Raw genomic sequence first — 16,246 nt, forward strand, 5'->3', positions numbered from 1 at the left:
AACACATTCATGCAGGTACAAAAAAATTATTTAAGTTTTATATGAATGTGTCACAATGGTGTAGTTTTTAATTCAGGTTTTATAAATGTAAAATTTTGGACGTAATTTATTGGTAAGAAGGGAATATAGTTCATAATAATGAAATATATCTAGCCAAAAAGAGAAAATCTAATGAACTTTGCCTTAAGGGGACAAGAAGATCTAGTCCCATGTCAATTTCTTTTTTTCTTTGGAGCTTTAATGCAAAAGATAAATTAAAGAAAAGAAAAGAAAACTCTTTTGGAGCTCACCGTCATTGTCAACTTGTCGACATATATGCAAATGCAATGGATAATATATTTTTAGGTGACAAAATAGAAATAAAACAGGAGTCGGTAGTAATTTTCCATGCAATTGCAAACGACTGAAATTTTAAATTATTGAGCAAAAGATGTGTGGGGTTACATAAGCATAAGTTCGGCGTTTTTGGTGCGTATGATTCCAAAATTCCTGCCTCGGTGTTATAAACGCAATGTAGATCCTTTTTGCTATATCTGAAGCTCTACTTTTTTATTGATCGTTTTTGTCTTTGACCACCCTTTGAACATTTGCAAAACTCTTTTAAGTGTGTTTTCCATCAAGCCGACTACAATGAATTATACATTAGCTGTTGCTTCTTCGATGATAGTTTTGCGCATTTGTCAAGGTTTCAAAAGCTCAAAAAAACTGATTTCATGGTAATTGAGATTTAGATTTTGTGGAACAGAGAAATAAGAAAAGCAAGTGAATTTATTATTGTTGAAAAGACTTCGAAGTTGAATGGTAAAAGCCTATTTACGAGATCATCAAAACGTAAAACATACCAAGTAAAGGAAAAAAAAACCAAAGCACTAGAATCTCAAAGGTCATCGACGCCAGTTCTTGTTCAGGAGCTTCCACCGCGGAGACTGAGAACAAGGTCAAGTGTTGACTCTCAGAAAATACAACTGATGAAGAGTTGATCCGTTCTTAATGTTGTAATATGCTACTGTTCGACCACCCTTAAGCACTTTACCACCAAAGATAAGTTTCTGTATCTCCAGAGGTATTCCTTCCTTGTCTTCGATCTTACCTGCAACACTATCAATAGTGTCTGAGTCCTCAACTTCTAGGGTAATTGTTATAGGGGTATGGGTTACGGAATAGGTGTTAACGAATATCTGTATAACACGGGGAATACGACGGATAACGTAAAGGGTTGACTCGGCCTGGATGCCGTAATCCGCAAGAGTCCGACGGCAATCATCGAGCGGTCTACCGAGATACCCCAGCCTCTGCTGGTCCGGGAGTAAATTTGCCTCATCTTGAATCTTGGCCTTGATATTGTCAATGGTGTCTAAGCTCTCAACTTCTACTGTAATGATTTTAGCGGGAAGGGTTTCACCGGTACTGGTTACACCGGGAAGGGTCTTGACGAATATCTGCATACGACGGGGAAGACAAAGGACAAGGTAAAGTTTTGAGTTTCTCGGGATGCGGTAGTCCGCAACAGTACGGTCATCCTTGAGCTCTCTACCGAGAAATATCAGCCTCTGCTGGTCCGAGGGTAGGTTTTCCTCGTCTTGAATCTTCGCCTTGACATTGCCGATAGTGTCTGAGGTATCAACTTCTAGGGTAAGGGTTTTAGCGGCAAGGGTTTCACCGGTACTGGTTACACCGGGAAGGATCTCGACGAATATCTGCGTACGACAGTGAAGACGATTGAGAAGGTAAAGTTTTGAATTTCCCTGGATGCCGTAATCCGCAAGAGTAAAGTCCTCCTGGAGCTCTTCCCGGTGAAATATCAGTCTCTGCTGGTCTGGAGGGATCCCTTCTTTATCTTGGATGTTGACAGGACGGAGAAAGAAAAGTCTTGACCTTTTCTGGCTGCCTGAATTCATAAGAGCAAGGAACGGCCTGTGCTGGTCTGTAGGGATCCTTTCTATATCTTGAATGTTGGGACGACGGAGACGGTTAAGTCTTGAATGGATGCCGTAATCCACAGTAAGGTCATCAAGGAGCTCTTCTTGGTGAAAGATAAGCCTCTGCTGGTCTGGAGGGATCCCTTCTTTGTCTTGGATGTTGACCTTGACGTTATGGATGGTGTCTGAGCTTTTGACCTTGAGGGTTATGGTCTTTCCCGCAGGAGTCTTCACAAAGATTTGCATAACACCTTTTAGAACCAAGTGGAGGGTTGACTCTTTCTGGATTCTGTAATCAGCCAAGGTACGACCATCCTCCAGCTGTGTACCGGCAAAGATAAGTCGTTGCTGGTCAGGAGGGATTCCTTCTTTATCTTGGATATTTTCCCTGACGTTCTCGATCGTGTCGAAGCTTCTCACCTCAAGAGTTATGATCTTGTTTGTAAGAGTCTTAACAAAGATCTGCATACCACCTCTCAACTTCAGAACCAAGTGGAGAGTTGAGTTTTTTTGGATATTGTAATCAGCCAAAGTAGGACCATCATCAAGCAGTCTACCGGAAAAAATCAGTCTCTGCTGATCTAAAGGAATGCCTTCTTTTTCCTGGATCATTGCCTTGACATTAAGGATGGAGTCGGAGGTTTCAACATCAAGTGTTATGGTCTTTTCTGTAAGAGTCTTTGCGTAGATTTGGACTGTCATCTGTAAGACAATTTTTTATATGGCAGAAAATAATCTCAGCGGAGGATTCTGAATGGTAGAACCAAAAAGATCAGACGAAAAAAATATTAAGAGAAGAGATCGGAGAAACAAGTACCTTGAGAGAGTAATTCACAGGAAAACGTTTGCAGATTTGAGTAACGAGAAGGAGAAGCGTCTGTGTTTATACAGAGAGGGCTTGAAATACTAAATCTAACTTAATAATTGAAAAATCTGCTAATTTCTAGTTGGTTTTGGATTTTCTTATACAAGATCTCTTATTCGACTTTATCTGTTACTTAAAAAATAATCTGAAATTCATTATTTCTTTATCGCTTTAGTTATTTTTTTTACCTAAATTCATCCCAAAGTCGAACCAAAAACTGATTGGCGTGCACCTCAAATTAGAAGGTTCTAAGCCTTAGGGGGTGGCACTTTCTTCACCCCTCACTAGCATCTGAAATCGCTTTAGAGTTTAGACTTTCGTGAATAGCTTTTCTAGACTTCAAGTAGAGTAATCAAATTCTTGTTTCAATAATCCAGTCTCCAAAAACATTCCACCAATTGCACAAAGCTATTTATATAATTATTAGAGACTTTTTTAATAAGTTTCGAAACCGGAAGACAAAACTCACTCATAATAGTTGCTTATCATAGAAATTGAAGTCCATTCTTCTATTAGGTTAAACTCATGTAAGCAGACTTCTTGTCAGATGCTCCCGAGCTGTTGCTATCGCTTGAGTTAATGTCTGCAATTCCCAAAAATGTAAACAATGGATCCAAATTAGAAGTGCACTTTTGTGTTTATAGCCGAACCAGACCAAAATTATAGCAAAAACTGTTGCTTTCTTCGTAGGGAGATGTAACAATAATAGTCAAAAAGTGTCAATTACCTGTTCAGAGAGTGAACCACTAGCTTCTGTGCTCTGCATTGCTACTTTCCCGGCAATGACGTTTGGGTCCGTTTCAAGAACCACCCTTAACACATTATCCACATATAACCCATAATCAAACAATAGCTAAATGCTAAGATATATAGGACAAGCTCAAAAACGGTTCAGGAAATCTTTTAACATGTTTAGGACTTTTATATAACTGTCATGTAGGGCTAACATATTAAAACTTGCATACCCCTGGTCGACCATTTCATCAAGGCACAGAAAGATGAGATCCAAGTTCTCAAGGGCTTCCATCTTTTCCACATTGTTCCTGGTAAAGAAACGGATGCATCAAACTTAAGTTCTGGAGATCGTGTATCAATAAATTAAGGCATATTCAAGTAGAGAAAATACCTCAGAAGAAGTGCAACAGCATCGAAAAAGCCTTGAAGAACAGAAGATAAGATGAGCTCGTTTTCATTTTCACCTCCAGTAACAAAGAAGTGAAGGTCCTGGGCAAACTTATAGACAATGATATTATTGTCCAATAGTGTGATCTCAGCTGCACATAAACGTTAAAACCAAACATCTATAAGCGATTTTGAAAGAGACAGTATGTATATACAAAGTCAGGAAACCCAATACACAGCCCATGAAAATAATTCTTTAGATGAATAGTATATGTGGTCGTACCTTCAGTGCGAGCATTGGTCTTAGAGGTCTTTGAGAATACAAATTTCTCAAAACTTAACTTGGCAGCATTAGTTGACCAGTCATCAGAGTAATACTTGACGGCAACACGCTTTCCTTCAGAGTCTAGAAGAAGAATGTTCTTTACCAAAGGACATGAATCCTATTCAATGTAAATCGGAAATTCAGTAATAAAGTTCCAGGGGAGAAGTGAAGCAGGTTATCCCAAAAAAGATCATGTATAGTCAAACTCCTACACATACACATAAACATTCAACAGAATATAAGGGCATATGTACTTACATGAGACATTGTTGTAAGACTTCAGATGTACCTGAAATAGTGACAAAATCTAGCTGTTATCACCGTTACAAACACAAAACCAAGTATTTGAGCAATTAAGCAACCAAATTTTCGATTTTTTTGACAAAGATATTAAAAACTTCAACCCACACTCATTTGAACAGACATTCTGATCACTGGTAAAAACGACATTTATCCCAAAACATTCAAAAATCACATGAGAATCACAGATCACACAAAATTCGGATGGCTAGATACATCCTTAGGCACAAAATTTCATAGGAGAATCACATATGCGAAGCATAAAACTGCACAGATTTCTACAATGTATTCATAATCAACAGAGAGAAAACGCAAGAAATTTTCTCCAATCAAGCTGATTGAAGAAGATCTCAAATAGCAATAGATCAGGGTATAATCATAATCCAAAGAAACAAGGAAGACAAACGATCACCGGAATACAAGATCGGAGACGAAGCAATGGAAGATTCAAATATCAAAAACGCAGGATCGAGACGTCAGAACTAAAACTGAAGAAATCGGAATTACAGTACCTTGAGACTTGAGAGCTCTCGCTTCGTCGTTCCCAGTAAATAAAAGTTCAAGACTCGATACTGCTTGCTTACTAGTAAGTTATCCGGATCCTAGATCTGAACTCGAATTTGATCTGACCGACCGGTTCTCACAATTTATTCATATCCGGTTTAGTTACGAAGCAATTTATTCTTATTTTTAGACACTAACTTTGTGCCGTTTTTATTTGCAGTAGTATTTCGGAGAAACTACAAGGCGTTAGAAGAAATGTTCTCTTCTCTTCTCTGCTGGAGCTGGAGAAAAGTATAAAAGTAACCTTTTTATTTCAGGTCCAACGCAGCAAAAAAGTCTCCTCTCTCTGTCTCTTTCCTCTCTTGCGTCTTTCTAAGGGCTTGAAGCGATGACCATGGCAGCATTTCTCGCCAGACGGCTTATTGGTAACCGCTCGAGCCAGATTCTGGGGACTTCGAGTTCTAGCTCCGGTGCGTTCATTTCCGTTGCTAGGGCTTTCTCCTCCTCCACCACTCCGATCAAAGCAACTCTCTTTCCTGGTGATGGGATCGGTCCAGAGATCGCTGAATCTGTCAAACAGGTCCCTTTTTTTTTCAATCTACTTTTGTTTGGTGTGATTATGTTATCAGATCACTTTTGTTAGATAGTTTTAGGAGAAACCATTGTGTCTGGCTGGATAATTTTAGACTTGTTAATGATGAATCTAGGCTTCTTGAATTCGAAATTTTGTTCCTTTAGTGTTATAGTTGATTTCTCTGAAAAAAAGGTTTACCCCCTTTTTAATGGTGATCCAGGTGTTTACTGCTGCTGATGTGGCCATTGAATGGGACGAACACTATGTTAGTACCGAAGTAGATCCTCGAACCAATAGTTTCTTGACATGGGAGAGTCTTCAATCCGTGCTTGATAACAAGGTTGGCTTGAAAGGACCAATGGCTACCCCAATTGGAAAGGGTCACCGTTCTTTGAACCTTACTCTTAGGAAAGAGCTTAATTTGTATGCCAATGTTAGGCCTTGCTACAGTCTTCCTGGTTACAAAACACGTTATGATGACGTTGATCTCATTACCATTCGTGAAAACACGGAAGGAGAGTACAGTGGCCTTGAACACCAGGTTTGTCTGTTGCTCTCTATCATTTGAGTAAATCTATCTATATTTAGTATTCTTTTCAGAATCATTCATGTTGATAACTTGTCATTTTTTTGATCTGCTAGGTCGTCAAGGGTGTGGTGGAAAGTATTAAAATTATTACCCGTAAGGCGAGTATGAGGGTTGCCGAGTATGCCTTTCTATATGCCAAGACTCATGGAAGGAAGAAAGTTTCTGCAATTCACAAAGCCAACATTATGCAGAAAACTGATGGTCTTTTCCTGCAGGTCTGCACATTTTGCAACCTAAAATACATTAATATTCCTGCTGGCTTCTTTTTTCTTAACATTTGTTCTGAGACTAGGTTGTGTTTGCGTCCTGATTTGCAGTGTTGTGATGAGGTTGCTAAGAAGTATCCTGAGATATATTACGAGAAGGTTGTTATTGACAATTGCTGTATGATGGTAAGTTACAACATGACATTTACCCTACCCTTTGTTCTGAATCATGTAAAGGCTAATTAAGTTAGCTGTTCGTATAATCTTGTAAATATTAGAGAGTAGGTTACCCAGCAACCCATATTTGAGTCTGCTTTTGCTATTTTTACATTGGGAACAAAATGCTTTCGTGTATTGTGGATTATGAGATTGATTATCTTTAATTCCGGCAGCTTGTGAAAAACCCAGCACTTTTTGATGTTTTGGTGATGCCAAATCTCTATGGAGATATTATCAGCGATTTGTGTGCTGGACTTGTTGGGGGTTTGGGATTGACTCCTAGGTAACATTTTTTTCTTCATCTGGCAGAGTGATGTCTATTCTGAAAATGAGGCAATTATCTTAAGCTCTTATGATGTTTTGCTTGCAGTTGTAATATCGGAGAAGATGGCATTGCTCTTGCTGAAGCTGTTCACGGCTCTGCACCTGATATTGCTGGAAAGGTTAGTCGTTGAAGCTGCATCATTCTCATATGCTATCATCAATCATCACCCTAAATTTGTATGATGCATTTAGTTATTGCTATTATGAATAATACGAGCGCTAGACCAAACGAAGTGAGTTTAGTCTGACTGTTATCTATATAAACCCAGTATGATATAACTTGTGCTCCTGATAGAAGTTTTTTCACCTCTTTCTCTGCATTTTCTTGGTAGAACATTCAGATGCTGAGACTTTCCTTGTAGATTGGATTACTCTCTAGTTTCCATTGTAGAATGGTTCTTGTTGGATCGTCGTTACTTGAATGATGTTATCATGTTAATAACTGGCCAACCAAGTATTTATATCAAGTATCAAACATCTCTGGACACTGGATTTAGATTTTACCAGCCTAGTGTTTCAAAAATCAAAACTTGATTCAATCCTAAGCTTATGATCAAATGTATGTTTTGTCTTTTGTGGTGTTGTATAGAACCTGGCGAACCCGACAGCTTTGCTACTGAGTGGAGTGATGATGTTGCGGCACCTGAAACTCAACAAACAAGCAGAGCAGATCCACAGCGCCATCATCAACACAATAGCCGAGGGAAAGTATAGAACAGCTGATCTTGGAGGTACCTCAACCACAACAGATTTCACAAAAGCAATCTGTGATCATCTCTAAACACCCGTAAAAGCATGATTCTTTCTCTACCATTCGCCATTGGATCTTCCTCGTGATTTTTCTCACCCCAAAAAGTTTCTACTTATTGATCATCTTCCTGTGTGAAGAAACAAAAGCTGATAGTGGCTTTTCACATGATTGATTTTTTGTTTTCCTTTACATTCTAAGTTGTTGCACAGCTTCACAGCTATTTACTTGTGCCTTAAGGGTAAATGAGATTCATAACAACAACAGGAAGGTTTTGCCTGGAATTCATATACAATTTGTTTGTTGCCAGAATTGTTTGGCGTCACGTTCTCTTATTCAAGGTAAGAATGACTGATCACACGTGTAATCCTGAAGTAATAAGTTTTTGTCGGAGTAAAATATCTTACGAAGATCTACACACCACATTCTCAATCCCTGAAAAGTGAAAACTTTGAATGCTTCTGACACTACTAAATACTACACAACGTGGATGATTCAGGGACTAATGAATGCCACCGACACATTCTTTTACCATTTCCTCTTCAATTGCAAACCGCTATCACGAGGGATAGCCGTGAAGTGGGCTTATAGTAGAACTGTATATGGTTGTCCCATTGTTTTTTTTTTTTTTTTTTAACTCTCTCTTGTTCCTCCGCTTAGATCCAATGGACTTTTCAAAGTGTATTGACAATTTCCTCAAGTGGGTTGGTGGGATTGGGACTTTTATCTGTAACATACAACAAAACTACTGCAATCATATTATTTAGTAACTCATTCTGACAATGGTGGATACTTATATCAATGTTTTATAATGATTACACTAAATACTGTATATAGGTTTTGATTAAAGAGAAATTAGAAAAATTCAGCACGATTTTAGAAACCTAAGAAGTGTTAAACTATACATTAGAAATAATAATACTAAGAGGAAGAAGAATCTATCTTTGGTATACCTAACTTTGGTTTCTCTATTATAAAAACAGACACAACACTCTTCCACTTACCAAACACACTTAGCTCCATTACCAGATCTGAATCTCTCTTCCCCCTTTTTCTCGAAATCCTTCAGAGCATCACCATCCATGGCTTCCTCTGATTTCGATGGAATCCTCTTGGGAATGGGTAACCCACTCCTCGACGTCTCTGCCGTCGTCGACCAAGATTTTCTCAACAAGTAAGTTAATAAGCTCAGATCCCGATTGTTTCCGTGTTCGGATCTGAATCGATTTGCGTAAAGATACTCTTCTGGTGGGTTCTCTGGTTTTGAATGTTTTTTTCTTTTCTTTTGAAATCGTGACAGATACGAAATCACATTGAACAATGCTATTCTCGCAGAGGACAAGCACTTGCCCATGTAAGTGATTTGATTTGAAACCGCACTCTAACTACTATGACATAGCAATAGAGTTTGGATTTGATGTGATTAAGTTATAAGGGATATAGAGAAGTTCATAATGCTGTCACAAGTCTTAATGATTGATTTTTCATTGGCCCTTGAGTGATTCAGACAATGAAACGTGCTTGATGCGGTTTGGAATATGACTGTGACTATTATGTTAATTCACATGATCATTGGTATTGTTTTAGGTACGATGAAATGAGCGAGAAGTTCAGTGTTGAATACATTGCTGGAGGTATATTCATCTTTATGCGTTATTATTATACGTCATTTTGGTGTTTATGTGCATTATTATTATTATTAGCAGGGTGTGTGATATATTCTTGATTTCCTTTGTTTTTTCAGGTGCTACCCAGAACTCGATCAAAGTGGCCCAGGTAAAAGGATCGTTAACCCTTATTCTCTCATACTTTTTTTTTCTTAATGTTAGTACTTTTTTTTGCTTAACCGTATGATTTATTTGATTACTGCAGTGGATGCTTCAAACTCCTGGGGCAACCAGTTACATGGGATCCATTGGAAAGGACAAATACGGAGAGGCCATGAAGAAGGATGCTACTGCAGCTGGTGTCAATGTGAGTCTTCTTTAGGTTTTATAAGTTATTGCTCTTTGAGTCTTTGGTTCTGCTTTAGTAAGTCCATAGCATCAGGAAGTTTATGTAGACTGTTTATTTGCTGTGATTGTTCTATATCTAGGTCCACTATTACGATTGGTGATTGGTTCTGCTTTTAGTCCATATCATTATCATCAAGAAGTAGACTGTTTAGTTGCTGTTGTTCTATATCTAGGTCCACTATTACGAAGATGAGTCAACACCTACCGGAACTTGCGGTGTCTGTGTTCTTGGTGGAGAAAGGTCAGTTTACAATCAATCTTTATCATCTTAATAAGATGTCCTTCTGCTGAGTTGTATTGAGGCGTGTTTCCTTTTTTTTTGCAGGTCGCTCATTGCAAATCTTTCTGCTGCTAACTGCTACAAGGTTGAACACCTGAAGAAGCCTGAGAACTGGGCTCTGGGTAAGAAATTTCATCTTCTGAAATTTTTAAAAGAGTTTGCTTTCTGTGATTTGATAATTTCATTTGTTGGAATCTGCTGAGATTTTTGTGAAACATGTTTCATTTTTTGGCAGTTGAGAAGGCCAAGTTCTACTACATTGCTGGATTCTTCCTCACGGTATCACCAGAATCCATTCAGTTGGTTCGTGAACATGCCGCTGCTAACAACAAGGTAAGAAGACATGATCCGATATGAGAACCAAGCACAGTGATCTGTTTCCCCTACCAGTTTTCCTTTAATATGAACAATTCTGACATGCTCACATATTTGGCAGGTGTTCACAATGAACCTTTCTGCTCCATTCATCTGTGAATTCTTCAAAGATGTTCAGGAGAAGTGCCTACCGTAAGCACATCCTAATCTCTTAATCCATTTATTCCATCTTATAGTTGCTTACACTAATCACTGGCGATATACTGAAAAGCAATGTCTTGCTCATACCAGGTACATGGACTATATTTTTGGCAATGAGACCGAGGCAAGAACCTTCTCCAGGGTTCACGGCTGGGAGGTAACTGCCGAAGTTTCACCCTATCTTTTGGTTTTGAAAAAAGACAGTTTATTAATCTGTTTGGTTATATTTTATACAGACTGATGATGTTGAGCAAATAGCCATCAAGATGTCCCAGTTGCCCAAAGCCAGCGGAACATACAAGAGGACCACTGTGATTACACAAGGTGCAGATCCCGTGGTTGTCGCCGAGGATGGAAAGGTGAAGAAGTACCCAGTCATCCCTCTCCCCAAGGAGAACCTTGTTGACACCAACGGCGCAGGTATTTGATAAGCCATCACTAACTGCTCCCTAACTAAGTCACAACAGTTCTAATCTGCTTTACTCCTTCTAGGCTAGATACAGTTAGACTCATAGCTAAGAGTTTGTCCCCTAAATTTCCCTTCAGAAACTTATTAATGTTTGATGATACTAACCACTCATCTAGTTAGCGTAAACACCACAGAACCTTATTCAAATCCAGGTGTACCAAACTGTTTGCTTTGTTAGATTGTAATAAGAAGATCATCATACATTTGGTCTCAGTTTCGAATAAACTGATTCGGGTGGTTTAACCGCCTTGTTATGTGATCATAGGTGATGCATTTGTGGGAGGGTTTCTTTCGCAGCTGGTGCAAGGAAAAGGGATTGAAGAGTGTGTGAGGGCGGGATGCTACGCGTCAAACGTAGTGATCCAGAGGTCTGGCTGCACTTACCCTGAGAAACCAGACTTCAACTAAAACTAAAAAAGTTCTCCAAATCATCTTTTTAGTTTTATATCGGAATGAGATTTTGGTGATTTATATACTACCCAAATAAACACTATTGTTGTTTGCTTGTATCACCTTTTGAGTTGAGGATTTGAGCTATTGAGTGTGTGTTTTTGGCTTGATTTTGTTTATTACCCTTTTTATCAGTTCTCTGTTATTTAATAAAATATTATTACCAGGCCTAAGTGTGAATGTGTGATATAACAAACTGTCAGAATGTTACATCCTCATGGATGTAATTAATTCCTCTGTATTATTTTTTAAAAAATTGCTCCTCATTAGAGAACAAAAAGAGATGGGAAAGTCTCTTAAACTTGAATTGGTATTTGCTTAATTAGGGAGGTGGCTCTATGATATTTGAACTAATGTTAAGGTACACCTCTTGGTTGGCTTAACCAAACCAAGTCACGTCCATACAAAATCTGACATAAGCTCAGTGCCCCCAACAATTAAGAGTTTAAACGAAACTATGAAGTAGTAGAGTGATCATAATTCCCTGCAATGTACATTGTCGTTTTTTTATAACTTGTTTTTAACGCAACTGGTTCGAATTCAAAATAGTGCGGTTCAACGAAACTACATTGGTCTTCATTGCAATGCAAAAACAAAGTTTGTGGAATCTTTTGTGTCGGTACATAAAAGAACAATTTCTATCGGATCATAGATATGACAAGTTATGTGCCTAGTTTCGGATGTTTTTGATAATGCTAGGGTAGGAAAAGTGTAGGACCAATATGACTCGTTAAAATCTGTTGACTTTTGACCTATAAGGATCTACCAACTTTGACTTTTACTTCTCTCTTCTCTTCTACTACTATCTTTTATCTTTTCCGTATACAAATCAAATTCGAAAAATTCACAAAAGGTCTCTATCTTATTTCCTATGGACTCTACTCGTGACCCTTCCCTTGCCAGATAAAAGTTCTCAATAGGGACAGACAGTGCCTAGGTTCTTAAAACAACATGAAAACTGTGCCATTTTTCTATCACAGAGAAGATCTGATCCACTTTTAGCTGTAAAAATCTATTGGTAGGTAGGTGAAGTTACGAGACTTTGAGTGAAGAAGATGTATATATTACGAAAAGTACCAAACCGGGATCAAACCGACACAGCAGCGTGAGCAACTCGACAAAAGTTGTAGATTAATTAACACATAATTGTAAGAAATAGGTTAAGTTACCAAGGTTTAAGGTTAGCTCAACAAGTGGTGCAGTTTACCAAAACCAATACTTATCAAGTTATCAAGAAACCGATATAAGATCAATCGGAAAGCATAACCGAGGATTTCTTAAATTCGTTCTTTGTGTGAAAATGCTAAAACTCTGTCGTTAAATTGATGTAATCTAGGTTCCAGGAAGATTTGGGAAATCTCCTAGGTGACTCAAGTGTAATATCCCTTTCACTTCCCCATTGCAAATCTCATACATGATAACTTTTTATATATCACAAATAAGATTAAAAGAATATTATGCTTATATTATACGTAAGATTATATTTTCATACGTTTGATAGGTTGAAAGGACTTTAGAACCCATTTTGGCCGATGCATTTAAGTAGAATTTTGAATCCTGATGCAACAAGACTTTTATTGGCACAAACCATTAGTTTTCGCAGTTTATAATTATATCATTATATGGTTATAATTTGGATAATCTGAAGAAAAAAATTGATGAGTCATTGAAAAATAAGGTAAAGAAACCGTAATTCATATAAATCAAACTCTAAATCGTTAAAAAATAGGCTACTTTGGGAAGCACCTTACCCATTGAACAAGTCAAAAAGAAGAGATGAAATAAAACGTTTTCTTTATATAATAAGAAAATATAGTTTTTGGAAGCATCTAAACAAAATAGTACAAAACCAATGTATTTTACTTTTGTCCAATTTAAATTCTCAGTTCTTTAGCAGACAGACTTTCAGCTATATGTAAAAGACTTGGCTTTTTTTGGTTTTTTGTTTTGCTTTTGCCGTGTGACGACTTCTTCTTCATCTTCTTCTTCGTCCATCCTCCTCCTCTTCCAAGTTTTTGCTTCTTAAAAAAATCCATTTTCCCAAATACCCAATTTAAAAAACTCCTCCTACCACCTATCATCTTCTCTCAAATCCTCTTTTGTTACGTGATTTATGAACCATTTCATAATAATCATAATCATCCTTCTCTTCTGGCGAGATTGAATTGTATCTTCTTCTGAGAAAAAGTTTTGATTTTTACCTGTATACAAAACAAAATTCAAAGGTGCGTTGTAATCATCTTCTTCTGCTTTTTATGATGAGTTCAATAAGTCACCGTTCTTTTTATGTTGCTGCTTGTTGGGTTTTAAGAGTATAGGAGGAATCTTAACTTGTGAAACTCGATTACTTCTTCTAGCTTCCAGATCCTTTCTCTTACCCTCTCTTAATTTAGGGTTCGTTTTACTTTGAAAATATATTGGATCTGTTGGTTCCCGTTGAGTAAAAATTTGATCTTTTGTATCTAAAGTTAGAAAATTCAAGTAAGTTGAAACCAAAGGGAAGCACTGATGTTTAAGAGCAATGACTCTGTTAATGCTTGAACTTTGCAGCTTAGTTGTTCGATAATATGTTCCAATGAATGGTTTTGATGTTTTGGTTGCGTTTATGTTTTCATGATCATTGTTTGTTTTGTGTCCTGCAGTGGAGAAACCTCGGTGTTTTCATCTCTTCTCGACGATGAAGTGTTTCTTGTTCTCTGGTGGAGACAAGAAAGGAGAACAGAAGACTCCTAACTCGGTTTCATTGACTTCTAACTTCTCTGACCGCGAAATAAACCGAAGCGGATCAGAGTTTAACTCCCGGGATGTCTCTGGGACGAGTACGGAGTCATCCATGGGGAGGAAGAACTCGTACCCTACAATGTCTACTAGAGCTAGTAATCTCAGAGAGTTCAGCATTACTGATCTCAAGTCTGCAACTAAGAACTTTAGCCGATCTGTTATGATTGGAGAAGGTGGTTTTGGTTGTGTCTTCAGGGGAACAGTGAGGAACTTGGAAGACCCGTCGATTAAGATCGAAGTCGCTGTGAAGCAGCTCGGTAAAAGAGGGTTGCAAGTAAAGTCTTTTCTTTGACTGTCTTATTTTCAAGATTTGTCAGTTATTTTACAGGGCTAACTCTGTTATCTTGTGTATTGGATTCTCCAGGGGCATAAGGAATGGGTTACGGAAGTGAACTTTCTTGGTATAGTTGAGCATACAAACTTGGTGAAATTGCTTGGCTATTGTGCTGAAGATGATGAACGTGGAATTCAACGGCTTTTGGTTTATGAATACATGCCTAACCGAAGTGTTGAATTCCACTTGTCCCCTCGGTCACTCACTGTTCTTACTTGGGACCTCAGATTGAGAATCGCTCAAGATGCAGCTCGTGGCTTAACTTACCTGCACGAAGAAATGGACTTTCAGGTAATGTCATGACTCTGCTTGCTATGTTATTGATCTCATTTCACTCTCTTTACTGACTTTGGTCCATTGTTTTATTTCAGATCATATTCCGTGATTTCAAGTCCTCGAACATTCTTTTGGATGAGGACTGGAAAGCAAAGCTCTCAGACTTCGGTTTGGCTCGTTTAGGTCCATCTGAAGGGCTAACCCATGTTTCTACTGATGTAAGTTCTGCATTTCACTTATTTTTTGTTGCAAGATTTGAGAAAGAAAACATCTAGCTCTCTATTAACATGTTACAATCCGGCTGTTTAGGTTGTAGGTACAATGGGTTATGCAGCACCTGAGTACATTCAAACAGGCCGTCTCACATCCAAAAGCGATGTGTGGGGTTATGGAGTGTTCCTCTATGAGCTTATAACAGGGAGGCGACCAGTAGACAGAAACAAACCCAAGGGAGAGCAGAAGCTTCTAGAATGGGTGAGACCTTATCTATCTGACACAAGGAAGTTTAGACTCATATTAGACCCGAGGCTTGAAGGGAAGTACCCGATCAAATCGGTTCAAAAGCTAGCAGTTGTTGCCAACAGATGTTTGGTTAGGAATCCAAAGACACGTCCCAAAATGAGTGAAGTGTTAGAGATGGTGACCAAGATTGTGGAAGCTTCTTCAGGGAACGGCAGCCCACAGCTAGTTCCGTTGAAGAGTGTAAATGCTTCAAGAGACACGGGAGGAAAGAACAAGAGGGGTTTAGAGACAAAGAACAATGGTGGTGGCGGTGAAGGAGGTTGGTTTGGAAAGTTATGGAACCCAAAGACAATAAGAGCTTGTTGATTACATAATAATTCAAACCCATCATACGAAAATAGAAGACTCCAAGAAGGGTTCCAGGGAGATTGGAAAGCTTGAAGAGTTTGGCGAGATCAAGATCAAGCTCATATACATTACATATAATATAATTTGCATATGAAGATTATGAAAGATTCTAAATGATTTAATATGATATTTGTGTGATTATAACCAGTAACCACAGCTTAATCAAGAAGATATGTATATAAGCAAGAATGGCTTATCAGAGTTTTGTTCCAAAGCTGAATCAAGTCTTCAGCACTCTTGCTTACGTGTACATTTGTGTTTGTGTTAATTGTATAAGTACTTATTAATTACCATAAGTAATTTTTTTTTTTTTTTTGGATAAAACCATAAGTAAACTAAATTTTAACGCTAACATAAATAAACATAAAACAATTACGTCTTTTGTGGGATGGACTAAAAAATAGTATGTAGAGGACTACTCAAAATTTGGGAGAAGTAGTTGGAAAAAAAAAAGAATATTTTAACCGATTTAAGAATATTTTTTACCAATAGGTAAGAAGAACATGCTATTGCTTGTTTTGTTATTTTGTTCCTATCTTAGTATAAAAAAATGAAATGAA

At 37.9% G+C, this 16,246-nt stretch overlaps 5 protein-coding genes across 6 annotated transcripts; 3 read left to right on the forward strand and 2 right to left on the reverse strand.

Moving 5' to 3' along the window:
- Nucleotides 1-750: 750 nt before the first annotated feature.
- LOC147919989 (polyubiquitin-like) lies at nt 751-2,878 on the reverse strand. Its single transcript, XM_087501885.1, has 2 exons — nt 2,737-2,878; nt 751-2,621 (listed from the first exon to the last, which is right to left on the reverse strand). Exon 2 carries the CDS (start codon nt 2,619-2,621, stop codon nt 939-941), a length of 1,683 nt encoding a protein of 560 aa, XP_087358011.1. The 5' UTR covers nt 2,737-2,878; the 3' UTR covers nt 751-938.
- A 250-nt stretch (nt 2,879-3,128) lies between these two features.
- On the reverse strand, nt 3,129-5,165 carry LOC147919990 (coatomer subunit zeta-2). Of its 2 annotated transcripts, none has more exons than XM_087501888.1 (7): nt 5,044-5,165; nt 4,490-4,520; nt 4,190-4,349; nt 3,911-4,058; nt 3,750-3,827; nt 3,512-3,596; nt 3,129-3,367 (listed from the first exon to the last, which is right to left on the reverse strand). In XM_087501888.1, the coding sequence occupies exons 2-7, from the start codon at nt 4,496-4,498 to the stop codon at nt 3,308-3,310; spliced, it is 540 nt and encodes a 179-aa protein (XP_087358014.1). In that variant the 5' UTR covers nt 4,499-4,520; nt 5,044-5,165; the 3' UTR covers nt 3,129-3,307. The 2 variants fall into 2 exon arrangements, with proteins under 2 accessions (XP_087358014.1, XP_087358015.1); XM_087501889.1 differs by having other exon boundaries at nt 4,944-5,068.
- Nucleotides 5,166-5,236: 71 nt separating this feature from the next.
- Nucleotides 5,237-8,007, forward strand: LOC147919991 (isocitrate dehydrogenase [NAD] catalytic subunit 6, mitochondrial). Its single transcript, XM_087501886.1, has 7 exons — nt 5,237-5,615; nt 5,830-6,150; nt 6,252-6,413; nt 6,516-6,590; nt 6,797-6,906; nt 6,994-7,066; nt 7,537-8,007. Exons 1-7 carry the CDS (start codon nt 5,424-5,426, stop codon nt 7,726-7,728), a joined length of 1,125 nt encoding a protein of 374 aa, XP_087358012.1. The 5' UTR covers nt 5,237-5,423; the 3' UTR covers nt 7,729-8,007.
- Nucleotides 8,008-8,269: 262 nt separating this feature from the next.
- On the forward strand, nt 8,270-11,598 carry LOC147919992 (adenosine kinase 1-like). The gene is made up of 12 exons (XM_087501887.1): nt 8,270-8,869; nt 8,996-9,049; nt 9,283-9,329; nt 9,440-9,471; nt 9,568-9,669; nt 9,884-9,951; nt 10,036-10,112; nt 10,226-10,323; nt 10,427-10,497; nt 10,597-10,663; nt 10,743-10,926; nt 11,241-11,598. Exons 1-12 carry the CDS (start codon nt 8,778-8,780, stop codon nt 11,381-11,383), a joined length of 1,035 nt encoding a protein of 344 aa, XP_087358013.1. The 5' UTR covers nt 8,270-8,777; the 3' UTR covers nt 11,384-11,598.
- Nucleotides 11,599-13,256: 1,658 nt separating this feature from the next.
- On the forward strand, nt 13,257-15,837 carry LOC104745158 (serine/threonine-protein kinase PCRK1). The gene is made up of 5 exons (XM_010466336.3): nt 13,257-13,650; nt 14,068-14,480; nt 14,571-14,831; nt 14,912-15,034; nt 15,126-15,837. Exons 2-5 carry the CDS (start codon nt 14,103-14,105, stop codon nt 15,642-15,644), a joined length of 1,281 nt encoding a protein of 426 aa, XP_010464638.1. The 5' UTR covers nt 13,257-13,650; nt 14,068-14,102; the 3' UTR covers nt 15,645-15,837.
- The last annotated feature ends 409 nt before the right edge of the window (nt 15,838-16,246 follow it).

The sequence above is a fragment of the Camelina sativa genome, chromosome 19 (genome assembly GCF_030686135.1).
Source record: "Camelina sativa cultivar CO46 ecotype springtype chromosome 19, ASM3068613v1".
In the NCBI taxonomy this organism is placed as follows: Eukaryota; Viridiplantae; Streptophyta; class Magnoliopsida; order Brassicales; family Brassicaceae; genus Camelina; species Camelina sativa.

Bases quoted from the DNA above. Each gene is read 5' to 3' on its own strand.
- LOC147919989 (XM_087501885.1), bottom strand. From the start codon at position 2,621: ATGACAGTCCAAATCTACGCAAAGACTCTTACAGAAAAGACCATAACA.
- LOC147919990 (XM_087501888.1), bottom strand. The intron at 3,828-3,910 runs GTATTTTCTCTA...TTTCTTTACCAG, and splicing joins GCTGTTGCACTTCTTCTGAG to GAACAATGTGGAAAAGATGG. The intron at 3,368-3,511 runs GTAATTGACACT...TGGGAATTGCAG, and splicing joins GTGGTTCACTCTCTGAACAG to ACATTAACTCAAGCGATAGC.
- LOC147919991 (XM_087501886.1), top strand. From the start codon at position 5,424: ATGACCATGGCAGCATTTCTCGCCAGACGGCTTATTGGTAACCGCTCG. The intron at 6,151-6,251 runs GTTTGTCTGTTG...TTGATCTGCTAG, and splicing joins ACAGTGGCCTTGAACACCAG to GTCGTCAAGGGTGTGGTGGA. The intron at 6,591-6,796 runs GTAAGTTACAAC...TAATTCCGGCAG, and splicing joins TTGACAATTGCTGTATGATG to CTTGTGAAAAACCCAGCACT.
- LOC147919992 (XM_087501887.1), top strand. From the start codon at position 8,778: ATGGCTTCCTCTGATTTCGATGGAATCCTCTTGGGAATGGGTAACCCA. The intron at 10,324-10,426 runs GTAAGAAGACAT...CATATTTGGCAG, and splicing joins ATGCCGCTGCTAACAACAAG to GTGTTCACAATGAACCTTTC. The intron at 10,664-10,742 runs GTAACTGCCGAA...TATTTTATACAG, and splicing joins CCAGGGTTCACGGCTGGGAG to ACTGATGATGTTGAGCAAAT.
- LOC104745158 (XM_010466336.3), top strand. From the start codon at position 14,103: ATGAAGTGTTTCTTGTTCTCTGGTGGAGACAAGAAAGGAGAACAGAAG. The intron at 14,481-14,570 runs GTAAAGTCTTTT...TGGATTCTCCAG, and splicing joins TCGGTAAAAGAGGGTTGCAA to GGGCATAAGGAATGGGTTAC. The intron at 14,832-14,911 runs GTAATGTCATGA...GTTTTATTTCAG, and splicing joins ACGAAGAAATGGACTTTCAG to ATCATATTCCGTGATTTCAA.